At 33.8% G+C, this 14,399-nt stretch overlaps 1 protein-coding gene across 1 annotated transcript in view; it reads right to left on the bottom strand.

Moving 5' to 3' along the window:
* Window positions 1-388: 388 nt before the first annotated feature.
* Window positions 389-14,399, bottom strand: part of LOC126831160 (protein-associating with the carboxyl-terminal domain of ezrin) — a 40,956-nt gene continuing 26,945 nt past the window's right edge. Inside the window, exons 9-13 of the mRNA XM_050561846.2 lie at window positions 12,815-12,955; window positions 11,579-11,679; window positions 9,659-9,783; window positions 7,493-8,400; window positions 389-2,106 (exon numbers count right to left, since the gene is read on the bottom strand). Coding sequence (XP_050417803.1) covers window positions 2,047-2,106; window positions 7,493-8,400; window positions 9,659-9,783; window positions 11,579-11,679; window positions 12,815-12,955 — 1,335 coding nt within the window. The 3' untranslated portion in view covers window positions 389-2,046. The remainder of the gene's footprint in view (window positions 2,107-7,492; window positions 8,401-9,658; window positions 9,784-11,578; window positions 11,680-12,814; window positions 12,956-14,399) is intronic.

Below are 14,399 nucleotides of genomic sequence, written 5' to 3'. Positions count from 1 at the left end.
CAAACACTGATAAACGGGGTCTCACAATAACATCATTTATATTCAATAACACCCCAATTGCTAATATCACATACAAATCTCAAATATTCCCATTGAAATTTGATTTCATTATGATATTATATACCGATAAGCAGTATTATACACCCACAAGCATAATTAACCAACATGATAAACTGCGTTTATAACTACACATAATAATAAACATTGTTTACAAATATACACAATAACAAACATTGTATATAATAACAAACATAGTTCATAAATACACAAAAAAACAAACATTGTTTATATGGACATATACAAACATTGTTTATGTTTAGATATAATAGAAAAAAACATTGTTTATGCTTAAATATAATAAGGATTGTTTTACTCAAAATAAACATTTATAATAACAATATTCCTTTATTATTAAATCTAACAACATACACTGTTTGTTCATTCCTGTCATTAAACTCAATCATATTTTTATAATAAACAAAACAAGTCCCATTTCAACTATAGCTTATAACAACAGATTATATGGTCTGGTTGGTTTAGTATCCCTACTTATATACCCTCTCTATAGCTAAAATAGATTCTTCCATAAAACAATATTTGTTATAAAGGAATTCTAATAAGATAAAAAAAAAATTGACTGAATGATAGTGAACTTGAAGAATAAATGTACAAAATTTGTTTCGTTCGTTCTAGAGTTTTACGTCTAATTCCACCATAGGTGATATCGTAGACAATATCGTAAACAATTCATCTTATATAGATAAGCAAGTATTAAACTCTATGTAATCTCCAAATATTATAAATATTTATCAAAACAAAAATGTACTCTAAAGTTGATATTTTTTCTTTGATGTTAAAGAAAACAAGCTATAATATATAATGAATAAGCTATTTTAATAATAATCATTAGATTAATTACATCTCTTAATCAGTGGAACAGTTCAATGCTGATTAGTTGGGGGTCAGGATTTTGAGGGTAATAATATTTGTAGTCGAAATGTGGTGTAGTCGAAATGGGAGTGAACCTATACATGTACACATCAACTCATCAGCAAGCCGATATCACACATAATTAAATAAATAGGAAACTTAATTATCTCCCTTATATTATATTATTTATGAAACAAGCCAACAGTGAGCCTCAATCACAAAATAGATGACACTATGTAAGAGCTAAATTTGCCTATTACAGTGTTTTACTTTGGCCTAAAATGATATATAAATTATCATTTAGACATTTATTCACATGGCGCACCTATAATCAACTCTCTAGATCATCGGATGGCGCAGATGTAAACAGATTAAAAAACGACTGCCATTTAATAATCTTGAATAACAAGTAACATTGCTGCGATAATAAACAATCTAAGTCAAAACTTCACAAACAGCGATAACGTCGCTCAGAATAAAGTTTTAAGTTTAAAGGAGCTAAATCGCTAATATGTAGGACCTAGAAATTGACGCAAATGGGTTGCAACGCATATAATAATGTAATCTGATTGTATATGAACTGATTTGCATTCAATTGTTTCCGTTTTGACTCTAATATCAAATCAGTTAGGTCCAGCGAAATACGGCATGAGTCTCGACCGAATAGAAATTTCTAGCGTCTGGTTATTCCAGTCAATTGCGCATGCTCTCCAGATAAGTTATGGCGTCACCGTTTGACATGAGTTGTGGAATATGTTTAGCCTCACTCTTTCTGGTCACTTTTTACAAATGACGATGAAACGCACTATGGTACACGATTCGTGTACCAATGGTAAAATGTATATTTTGTCTTATTGGATATCAGAAGCCTACCTTTTCCCGGTAAGATAAAAACATCAATGTTGATTTGAATTGACAAATAATTGTTTTCAACGTGTAAGACTTGGATGATATTGAGTTAGAGACTTAGCTACTTTAAAAGTACAACTAAATTGTGAGTTACAAGAATTTCTTAAAAGCACTAAACTGTGAGTTATTATAATTTATCAGCTCCTATTCTACTGACCCCAAGAACTATTTTCTTCTTCCTTTATATCACAGAGATTGTTGGATTATTCAGAAATCTTCATTACCCCAATCGATATCTTCATTTCCCCAGCCATCTCCTCCATCACCCTAAAATACAAACAATATAACAGTAACTCAACAAATTAGTATCTTTATGGTATATATAACAGCCATATGGTATAACAGTCTTTGTCAGGTTCTCTTATATACAGAGGTTTGCCAGGTTCTTGAATATGTAGTTAATTTATATTTAGTAATGATATTATGTTTTATTTTAAGGACTTGTAACAAAGTACCACTATATCATGTACATCATGTACAACTACAAGATGGCAGCCAGTAAGACGCAGGGAAAACCGCTACTCAAAAATGTTTGTTAAACACCCTGTGTAGCTCAATTTAGCAACAAATTATCAATAGGACGTGTATACATGTAGGATAACAAAATGTGGTAAATATTCAACATATTTATATAGTTATAAACTTTTGTAATTTAAGGATGACAGTGAAATAAAAACAAAAACAACTAGATCTGCTAGGCAGATATGAAAGCTTTCATATTCACGGTCAGTTTCTGTCACATGTCATGGGTTATATAAAGAATCTCATTAAGGAAAATTTATTAAAATCAATCAAAACTCGAAGTTATATAGGTACAATGTATACATATTGAGTAACAGTGCACCTGAGCAAAAACATCTGGAGAATAAAGGGAAATAACTGATACTTGTATTGCTGTAATCGAATTGATTAAAATACAGATCTAGATGTTGAAAAACGGGACAGATGAGAAAATGAAATGAAAATATCGGGAAATAACTAAAAGATAGGTTGGCAGGCAACGAAACATACGCCCACAACAGCTAACAGCTAAATCGTCCGGGCAGTCAACAAGAGTTGTTGCATATCTTTACTTTTTTCGGTAATGAGACATTTATAATACACTAAAATCTGATTAAGAGCAACAACTCATGAAGTAATTATCAGAAAACCATTAGAATTTGTTTGTTTTTATAAAGTTCTGCCCCATGCTAACATTTTGTATACAAAACTTTTAATATCATGGATTTAGCTGTTCAAGACATAAAAATTCATTGAAAATCAATATACTTGTTTGTCTCAAGATCTTAAACTCTGTGTATCAATCTGAAGTCAATCCGATGATAACTTTAGCCTTTAGAGCGTCACAAAGTGATCAAGGGCCATAACTTTGGCAGTAATCATCGGAAATCATTGAAAATCAATAGGATTCTTTGTCTCATGACCTTAAACACTGTGTATAAATCTAAAGTCAATCGGATATTAACTTTGGCCTTTAGAGCGTCCACAAGATTTTTTGAAGTGATCAAGGGAAATAACTCTGGCAGTAATTATTGGAAATCGTTGAAAATCAATAGGATTTTTCGTCTCATGACCTAAAACACTGTGTATAAATTTAAAGTCAATCGGATATTAACTTTGGCCTTTAGAGCGTCCACAAGATTTTTTGAAGTGATCAAGGGAAATAACTCTGGCAGTAATTATTGGAAATTGTTGAAAATCAATAGGCTTCTTCGTCTCAAGACCTTAAACACTGTGTATAAATTTAAAGTCAATCAGATATTAACTTTGGCCTCTAGAGCGTCCACAAGCAATTGTGGACGCCGGACCGATGGACAGACGGACGGGGGTGACGACAATATACGACCACATTTCAATGTGGGCGTATAAAATGTAATGTAAATGAAAATGTAAATTGCTATGAGGGAAATTTTGCCCGGACAGCGGCACTACGGCCTACTCTTATATCCTTATATCGAATTCCAACTGTCAAGGATCTTTTACGTGCACACCAATGTATACACGGGACCTCGGTTTTTTGTCCCATCCGAACGACTAGACAGCTGTCCTTATCAGGCCCTCCTATGCAAATCATTCTAAATCATTTTCATCAGAAATATCGTCTTCAGAATCATTCATAAGCATTTCAACCACTTTGAGAGTCTTTAACCTTCCCGACATGGTTAAATTACGTTTTTTGTTAAAAAATGTTGAACAAAGACAACATGAATGCAAAAGAATTATATGATAACCCTCTACCCTGTTCTTGCTCTACGTCGTCTTTCATTTACCAACCAGCTGGACATGTAGTCACTGGTGATTTAAACATAGTCCAGAATAATAAGTTACGTGAGATTTTGTCTAAAGGACCCAAATACCGGGAACCGCAAAAAATTTCATGGGATCAAAATTTCAAACTTATTATGGATGTCGTAGAGGACAACGCCAGATCATGGGCCAAGAGGAAAGATGTTATTTCTGATACTCTCTCAGATTGGACTAAGTCTATCAGTCGTTTACTTAAACGAAGAATTTATATGCAACGTTTGTTAGTTGATACTAGGCCTAAATCTATTGTCTTCAGTCAGGCTTCAGAGCCCAAACATTCCACTGTGCATCAGTTACAATAAAGTAATTTATCAGGACATGCTATCTTCTGTAAGCAAAGGATAGGACCCATGTCACATCTATTGTGACATCTCCAAAGCATTCGACCGGGTTAATCATTTAGGATTACTCCACAAACTATCTAGCTATGGTGTAAGTGATAAAATGATAGGTTGGCTGAAAAATTATCTCACCGGTTTCTTTTCAGGTTATGCAACTTTGGCATCTGGGGTACCCCAGGGATCTGTACTAGACCCCTTCCTCTTTCTTGTTTACATAAATGAAATCCAGGATGTTTTAGATAATACTGCTAGACTATTTGCTGATGACACGGTAATTGTGTGCAACAAAATTAACTTACCGAACCTCAAAAATTCATTAAATTTAGACTTAAACTAACTCTCTGAGTGGTCAAAAGTTTGGTCAATTAAGGTCGTAATTTTCTCTAACAAACAAATTCCGATCTCTCCAGCAACACATTCACACTTTGTGCAGGTCAGCCTCTAAACAACTAAATATATTAAGAAAGCTAAAATATACTGGTACTACAACCAGGAGCTCGCTTGATAAAATGTATAAAATACAAATACGTTCTATTCTTGAATATGCTTGTGATGTCTGGGATAGCTGTTCGTCAACCAACGCAGAAAAACTCAAAAAAATTCAATTAGAGTCCGCGAGAATAGTCATCGGACTTCCAAAATTCTGTAGTCAAGTAGTGCATGAATCTGATTGGAACAAGCTTTCTAAACGCCGGTTATAAGACACCTTACCACCCTCCTGCACAAAATTGTAAACAATAACACACCTCAATACTTACTAGATATTATTCATGCCTTTGGAAGCAACACACATATATACAACTTAAGAAATAGTGATCATATTTCCCCAAACTACTGTAAAAATATTATTATATAAAATTTTGTTCTTTCCGTCAACAATTCGGGATTGGAACTTATTGGTTTCATCAACAAAGAAAATAGAAAATATCAAAAAGTTTAAAAACCAGCGGCTGCTAGGCAGCATATGCCCACATTTTGCAAGAGATGGATAGAGAACAAGCTAAACAAAAAGCAATTTTTCGTACAATTAAGGGTCATAATTCAGGAAGTTATGATCCGATATGGGCAAATATCAAAAGGAACCAAGATCTATGGGTAATAAACATGTATCTCAAGTTTCATCAAACTGGATCAAAATTGTGACCTCTAGAGGGTTCACAACCTTGATATACCAGATGTTTACACTATTTGCGTAGGAGGGTCAGCCATTTTGTCTGACAGTTTTGGTCTGATTTTCACGAAATTCAAACTCAACCAACATTATGGTTTAACGGTGATATATTCAAAAATTTTTGTAAATTAGATAATAATTGTGACCTCTAGAGGGACCACAAGGTAAACACGATTTTCGTACAATCAGGGGCCATAATTCAGGAAGTTACGATCCGATATGCGCAAATATCGAAAGCAACCAAGATCTTTGGGTTATAAACATGCATTTCAAGTTTCATCAAAATCGGATCAAAATTGTGACCTCTAGAGGATCAACAACCTTGATATACCAGATGTTTACACTATTTGCGTAGAGGGGCGGCAATTTTTTCTGGCAGTTTTCGTCCTATTTTCACAAAATTCGGACTCAAACAATATTACGGTGTAACGGTGACATATTCAAACAGTTTTTTAATCAGATAATAATTGTGACCTCTAGAGGGACCACAAGCTAAAACGCGGTTTTTCTTACAATCAGGGGACATAATTCAGGAAGTTATGATCCGATATGCACGAATATCGAAAGGAACCAAGATCTTTGGGTTATAAACATGCATTTCAAGTTTCATCAAAATTATGAGCTCTAGGTCAACAACCTTGATATACCATATTTTTACACTGTTTGCGTAGGAGGGGAGGCCATTTTGTCCAGCAGTTTTGGTCCGATTTTCACGAAATTCGATCTCAACCAAGATCGTAGTGAGATAAACCTATATTTCAAGTTTCGTTGAAATCGGATAAAAATTGTGACCTGTAGAGTGCCCACAAATAATTGTGGACGGACATGGGCGATGACAATATATGTCCACATGAAAATGGTCTGAGAGATTCAAGATAATAAAAGCTTTGAATTATTATGCGAGTGGTAATAGAAAATTGATTATTTTACACTTAAAACTTCGCCATGGTTGCAGTTTCCTCAACTCAGATCTGTTTCAGATAAACTTAATTGAAAATCCTAAATGTTCTTGTGACTCGTCATCCGAAAACACACAGACACAGCACTATTTTATGGAATGTAATTTGTTTAATATTGAAAGAAATTAACTTTTTTGATTCTTTACGGAGCATTAGCATAATAACCTTAAATATATTAAATCAACTAAAAGGTTCAATGGATAAGTATTTGTAGTGTAGTTCCTTTTTTCTTTTTGCACAACTGTAAAACGTTTTTTTTTTTTTGTTGTTCCTGTTTGTGTACATAATTGTATTACATTGTGAGATTTTCCCCTTGCAACTTTATTCATAAGGGTATACTCTTATTGAAATTCAAAGATTCTTTGGGAATGTAAAAAATTAAATCAAATATTTAAGAATTTCTCTATAATGTGATTTTTAATTATTTATTATAACATTTATATCGTTCTTTTTTTTTTTGTTCTTAAAATTGTACTACTATAACTGTAAATTACAATGTATGTGGAGTGGACATAGGTAAGTTTTTGTAACTTATGTCCCAATCCGTTTGTACTGTACATGTATTTATGTTCTAGTACAATAAACTATGTTTTAAACCACTATAAGTAGAATTAAATCGACCTTTTTTAAAACAAATAATAAAGTAAATTTTTGTTCATTAAAAGTCCTGATAGAAAGTTATGTTTCAACATTCTTCTTAAAAAGATTAAAAGTTGGGCTAGTGTACATTTTCGAGGTACAAGTTGGTGTTTTGACACACTTGAGGTAAAATACTGTTATGAGATTGGACCATCTGGATCATATAAACATAAATAGCTTTTACTTTAGGAATTAGCATATGCAACAGGCAACCAAAATAATTCTAATCAAATTACCTGATCAGCTGTATTATTAGCAGTAACCATGGTGAATTTATTATCTTTAACAGAAGGAGATGGTTCGTCTGCAGATTTCAGACTTTTTGGACAATGTTCAAGGGATTTGGTTGATATATTCAAAGCTGCTGTTGTTTTCTGTTCTTGACCATCTACTGATAGTGTCTGCAGTAACAGAAGGGGGTCTTTGTTTTTGGTTTGTATTTGTGGTACCATGTCGGCAAAAAAATCAAAACTATCACTGACTTTGATTTTCACCGGTTTAATTTCGAACTCTTCTCCTAAATTAAAAGACGTTTTTGGAAGATTGCGACTGTTAGAACTACTGTTGCTTGTTGAGCTGCGTCGACTATCTGTCAAAATCTGTGATTGGTCAGTTTTTGTCAAATGATTACCATTTTGTGCAGTTTCTACAAGGAATGAACCAACGCCCCAGTCTTTCTCGAGATATGAAATATCTGAATCTTTAGTTTTAACATCCGACTGTTTAAAACTCACATCACCTTTATTTTTCTTCAACTGAAGAGGAGACTTCTTTAATTTTGAATTTTTGGAATTAATTTTGTCAACTTTAGAATTGTTGGCTAAAATTTCAAGACTTTTCTGAGGCTTTGAGATTGTCGTTGGCATTTTCATTAGTTGATTTTCAATTTCATTACTTATTACACTTTCTGAAAAATTACTATCACTGTCAGAGTCGATACCATGGTTATCTTTCTCAAGATCATTGGTGTCTGGATTTTCCCAATCTGACCAATCAGCTGCTCTATCTTCCTCCACATACAATTGGATATCCTTAAACTGTAGCGATGAAGTGGAATTGTAGCCATTGAGCAATAAAGAATTAGAATTTATTTCCGTGATTTCATCAGAAGATTTCCTTATTTCTGATCTAGTCATTTCCCCATCTACAAAGAATAAACACAATTAGATTTAATGACAGACTTAATGACTTGAAACATACACACAAAGCATCTAATCATCTGAGCAGTCCACGAAGGGTATCACATTTTTCTTCTAAAAACTAATCATGAGCATCAACCCAAGAAATGATTTTAAGAAATAATTAAAATTTGATTGTTTTCTGGTTCTTTCTTGAGCTAACATAAATAAAACATTTACTGGTAATCAGATGATAACTTATGCTGTTTGAGCAGACAGCAGATTATTCATGTGTCAAGTATATGTGCAAGCTAATGTGTATACAGAAACCACGTTTTTTTACCCATCTAAATGATGTTACATTTTTCCTTGCCAGACCCTACCCGTCCTGTTCCACTGACAAAGGGAAACCACACTGGAAAATATCAACAAACTTTCCTTTACCAATATTGGGATCGAGTCTGACACCTCCTGGTTAATTATTTGGTGTCTTACAAGAAGAAATATCTATAAAGCATGTTTGTGCTTGTTTTCATATCCGAAATATTGCAAACAAATGTTGTTTACACCAAAAATATTTTAAAAAATCAAGGACAATAGCTCTGAAAAAAATTAATCATCTCATGAACATAAACATAGATTGGATGATAACTTTGGCTGACCAGTCAGTCGTAAAAGTGTGAAAAAATATACGACTGCTTGCTCACAGTCAGCAAGTCTTGGCAAAATGTCCCGAATAGCACATTACATAGTGTTTACCCATCTTCATTAGCATTATTGGTGCAGAAAAGGAAGACAATAAACTCCATTTCATTTCAAGCCATATTTAACTGATTATTTTTACGATGTAAATGAAATGAAATGAAATGGGGTTTAACGCCCTACTGTTCGGCTCTGACTGGGCTTATGAAGACGGATCTACGCCATACAGTTTGCTATGAATTAAAGTTTCCTCGGACACCTGCGCTATGTCCTACTCTTATATCGAATTCCAAGTGTCAAGAGATCTTTCACGTGCACATTAACGTGTACAAGGGACCTTGTTTTTTCGTCCCATCACAACGACTATGCTGTCCCTTGCCAGGCCTTCTGTCCTGCACAGCTGACAAAGAAGGACCATGCAGAAAATCCTGATGAACTTACTTTGCCAACGCAGGGATCGGACACAGGACCTCCAGGTTAGCGAATCAACGTCTTACTCACTGAGCCACTGTGGCTCCCATTTTTAAGATGTAGAACAAACTTTAATATTGATGGATGATAAAGTTAAACATAATATCTTACTTATTGTTTCCATTTCTTCTGCCAGTCGTTTTTTCTTTACTTCACGTTTTATTCGGGCAGCTTCTCGTCTTTTCTCTCTTTCCAACTGTTTTTGCCTTTTATCATCTTCTGCAGAATTTCTGGTTCTATAATTGTAAGACAGTACGGTCATTGAAACATAGGTTGGCAGGCAACAAAACATACGCCCACCAGTAGCTAAGTTATCCAAACAATTATGTGCTAAACAACTTATAAATATTTTGAAGAGATCAAATGCAGACTAATAGCCAGAGACTTCATATCAAAGGAGCATAAGTTCGTTCCATTTTGATAGAGCAAGAATACTAAAAGCTCTCCACCTTGGCACTAGGGACCGGGTATCATTCAGATTTGATGAAAAAAGGAAAGAAACTGAGCTTACCATCTATAATCTAATACACATATTCAGTTAATAGATTGCCATGTAGAAAGTGTTAAATACCATCAAGATTCATCAAAAACCGCCCAGTTATATTAGCGTGGATTAAGCAGTAACAAAATTGATACTTTCAGAAGAAAGTGCAAATCACGCATCATTAATTTAAAATAATACAACTAAGCTTTATTCTTACATCTTGGTACTTTAGTGATATTTAATATGCCCATATATTGCTATATTATGCATCTATACATATATATATCCAGAAATATTAGCACAACCGTAAAGCTGCACTACTTTGTTTCACGGTAAACAATGAAAAGATAAAAGGTATGCCGACACAAACTGATTTCAACACGGGTTTAATAACATTTTGAAGTACTTTTCGTCTGTCTTGGGACTATTCATAAATAATATGAAATAAAGGTGTTAGGGAGGTCTTCACATATGTGTAAAAATCCACTAGTTCGACGCCCTGGGTTACCGAAAATATCTTACGGGCTAGTGACCTATTTAGCCTTACTAGTATTATAGTTTGTGAATTAAACTACCGATATAGCTAAATAAACTGTAAAATATCCCACTTTTATTTTCTCCAATCCAAGCTAATACACATCAGTAATTTTTTGTCTGTTTAACAAACAGCTTTGCGGCTAAAATGGCACTTTCACGCGAGTTCTCATTGCTTTCTACATCACTAACGAGAATTTTTCTTTTTGACAGGGAAAAAACATGTCATGTGGGCAAATAACAATAACATGGATACCATATCTGTATTGCACACAGGGGTTGATGCTACACTGATGTAATTTTAAAATACCATTTTATAAAGAAGACAAACAATGTTTCGACATCACGAACTATGCTTTCATTTTCTGCCGTATAAACGAAGACACAATTTTTTAGGAATATTACCGACATGGATTTGAAGCAGGTACAGGTAGGTCACTTTCATTCTACCGTGTTACAAAAACACATAATTTTGTAGGAATATTATTGACATAAATTTGAATTAAATATGAAAAATAGCGAGGTGCAAGTATTTTTTTTGTATTCAGAACACATGCTCGAAAACATAAAAATATTTGTAGTTGAAGTCGATTACAGGGAATGGAAGCTTATTGACGTTATATCCTGAAGCTGACAAACGACTTCTTGCGACCTAATTGTTGCCTCTATCAACCCCAACTAAAACTGTCCGACGGGCAAAAATTATAGCATCCCTGATGTTCATGTACTATGACTGTGTGTAAGAGAGGAGGATTTTGTAAAGACTTCAGCATTCCCACCAACTCTTCTTCAATTATTCAATTATCAAGTTTTATTTTACATGCAGACTAATATTAAAGCTTATACCTTGTCCAACTACGGACTAGTGGAAATTAATGCCGGGCTAGTGTCTGACAGTAGACTACTAGCCCTGGGCTAGTTGATTAAAATTTTGTTTTAGTTGATATCATGAGCTACTTGGGTATTCTTTGTTTTGGAATGTTGCCATTAAATATTTTATAAGATAAACTTACCCCATTCCTGCTAAATCTTTCAGTAATATTTTTTTCCCAATAACATCCTCTACATTCTTGGTTTTAATCTTTAATTCTTCAACATATGTCTTATTATTAAACTACAAATATAACACCGTTCTGTTATGAGAATATTATTTGATATTTAAAATTTAAGTCAATAGAGAATCTCAACAGAATCTCATCAAGTAAATTCAATGATATCAAAACAGTTCTATTAGGTAAAATTCCTTGATTTCAACATAAGTCGATTAGGTAAAATTTCTTGATTTCAACACAAGTTGGTTAGGTAAAATTATTGATATCAAAAAAGTAAAATCATGTGTTCTTGAAAGGAATTTTACATTGTTGATGAGTTGAAATATCTGTTATCAAAAAAAACAGATGATTATCACCCAACATTCTTAAAGGAGTTACAACACTTTGTTTGACTAAAATCAAATCTACAAATGAATTACAATGAAATCGACAATTGTATATTTTTATCAGAAATCAAAGTGGTCTTGCCATTTTATACAAATAGAAGAAAACAAATGGAAATCTTAGTGACCACAAGTTGAAGCAACATGTCCGAGAATATTCACAAATTAATGGTTAATGAGCTGTTAATTATACTTGATAGCTACTATGTGACTGTTTTCATTGGTGTAATTGGTTTGCTGACAGAATAATCAAAATAAACAATACTTAATTGGTGTTTACTTCTTACTCCTGTTATACATCATTCAGGTAGGTATCGATTAAATTTTCGCAAAAGGGAACAATTAATTCAATCCAAACAGGATTACAATACAAGAGATACAATCTAGCGGTGATGTATGAAGAGTAGATGAGTCAGATACCCAGAGAAAGTTTATTTCTATGTTTAGCCTACATAACAGTCGAAGTAGGGACCGTACGAAAGGGAAGATATCATGTTACAATATTATGCGTAGCTCAGGTTAATGAGCTGATAATGCTCACAACCTGTGCTTCAGGTATATGTATGTTCCAGGTGATATCACTGTAGATATTACATAATAGCAAACAGGTGATATCAACAGTGAAACGCTGATAGGGTGGGAAAATAATGATCTTAGAATGTTGGATTGTAACTGAAATATAAATGCAAATTTTAACTGAAATATAAATGCAAATTTTAACTGATAATATATGATGATCGTGAAATGCATTACTTGGAAATGGATATAAATCTTTAGATATAGTTGACAGATAGCCAATCAGAGAAAGACTTACATTAGGAAGTCCCTGAGATAAAAATTGTTTTCTACTTCCACCAATCACTTTATCTCCTCCCAGTATCGGTACAACATCGGCTAACGCTCGTAAACTAGCAGCCACAATCATATCATCACTATCACGTAACCCTAGTAACAACTAAAACAAATTACATTTTAATAGACATAAACCAGGAATTATAAAACATTTCTTAATCATACAGCATGGCAGCCCCTTTCTATAGCAACACATTCAAGTACCAGCGACTGCCAGGCAGGATACGCCCACATTTTTCAAGAGATGGATAGAGAACAAGCTAAACAAAAAGCGATTTTTCGTAACATTAAGGGCCATAATTCAGGAAGGTACGATCAGATATGTGCGAATATCGACAGGAACCAAGATCTTTGGGTTATAAACATGCATTTCAAGTTTCATTAAAATCGAATCAAAATTGTGACCTCTAGAGGGTCCACAACCTTGATATACCAGATGTTTACACTATTTGCGTAGACGGGCGGCCATTTTGTCTGGCAGTTTTGGTCTGATTTTCGCGAAAGTTGAACTCAACCATCATTAGGGTGTAGCGGTGATACCCTAATGCAATTTTTCATACGATTAAGGGCCATAATTCAGGAAGTTACGATTGATATGTGTGAATATCGAAAGGAACCAAGACCTTTGTGATATAAGCATAAATTTAAGGTTGCATCAAAATTGGAAAAAAATTGTGGTCTCTAGAGCGTCTACAACCTTGATATACCACATATTTACACCATTTGCGTTATACGAGGGGCGGTCATTTTGTCCGTCAGTTTTGGTCCGATTTTCACGAAATTCGAACTCAACCATCATTACGGTGTAACGGTGATATATTTACACAGTTTTTTTTAAATCGGATAATAATTGTGACCTCTAGAGGGACCACAAGCTAAAAAAGCTATTTTTGGTACAGTCAAGGGCCGTAATTCAGAAAATTATGATTTAATATGCGCAAATATCATAAGGAATCAAGATCGTTGGGTTATAAACATTATGATTGTTTACGATTTAATATGCGCAAATATCATAAGGAATCAAGATCGTTGGGTTATAAACATGTATTTCAAGTTTCATCAAAATCGGATCAAAATTGTGAGCTCTAGAGGGTCCACAACCTTGATATACCATATTTTTACACTGTTTGTGTTCGAGGTACGGCCATTTTGTTTGACAGCTTTGGTCCAATTTCAAACCGTCATTAAGGTGTAACGGTGATATATTCAAACGTTTTTTAAATAGAGATAAAATTTTGACTTCCATAGGGTCCACAAGCTAAAAAATGTCATTTTTCGTACAATCAGAGGCCATAATTCAGGAAGTTACAGTCGTTATGCACTAATATCGACAGGAACCAAGATCTTTGAGTTATAAACTTACATTTCAAATTTCAACAAAATCAGATAAAAATCAGGGGCCATAATCAATGAAGTTACGGTCCGATACATGCCAATATCGAAAAGAACCAAGGTCTTTAGGAGATAAACCAATATTTCAAGTTTCGTTGAAATTGGATAAAAATTGTGACCTGTAGAGTGTCCACAAACAATTGTGGACGGATGGA

This window comes from Patella vulgata, chromosome 1 (genome assembly GCF_932274485.2).
Source record: "Patella vulgata chromosome 1, xgPatVulg1.2, whole genome shotgun sequence".
NCBI classification, from domain to species: Eukaryota; Metazoa; Mollusca; class Gastropoda; family Patellidae; genus Patella; species Patella vulgata.
Note: the sequence above shows the minus strand (reverse complement) of the source record. Positions and strands in the feature narration are given on the sequence as shown.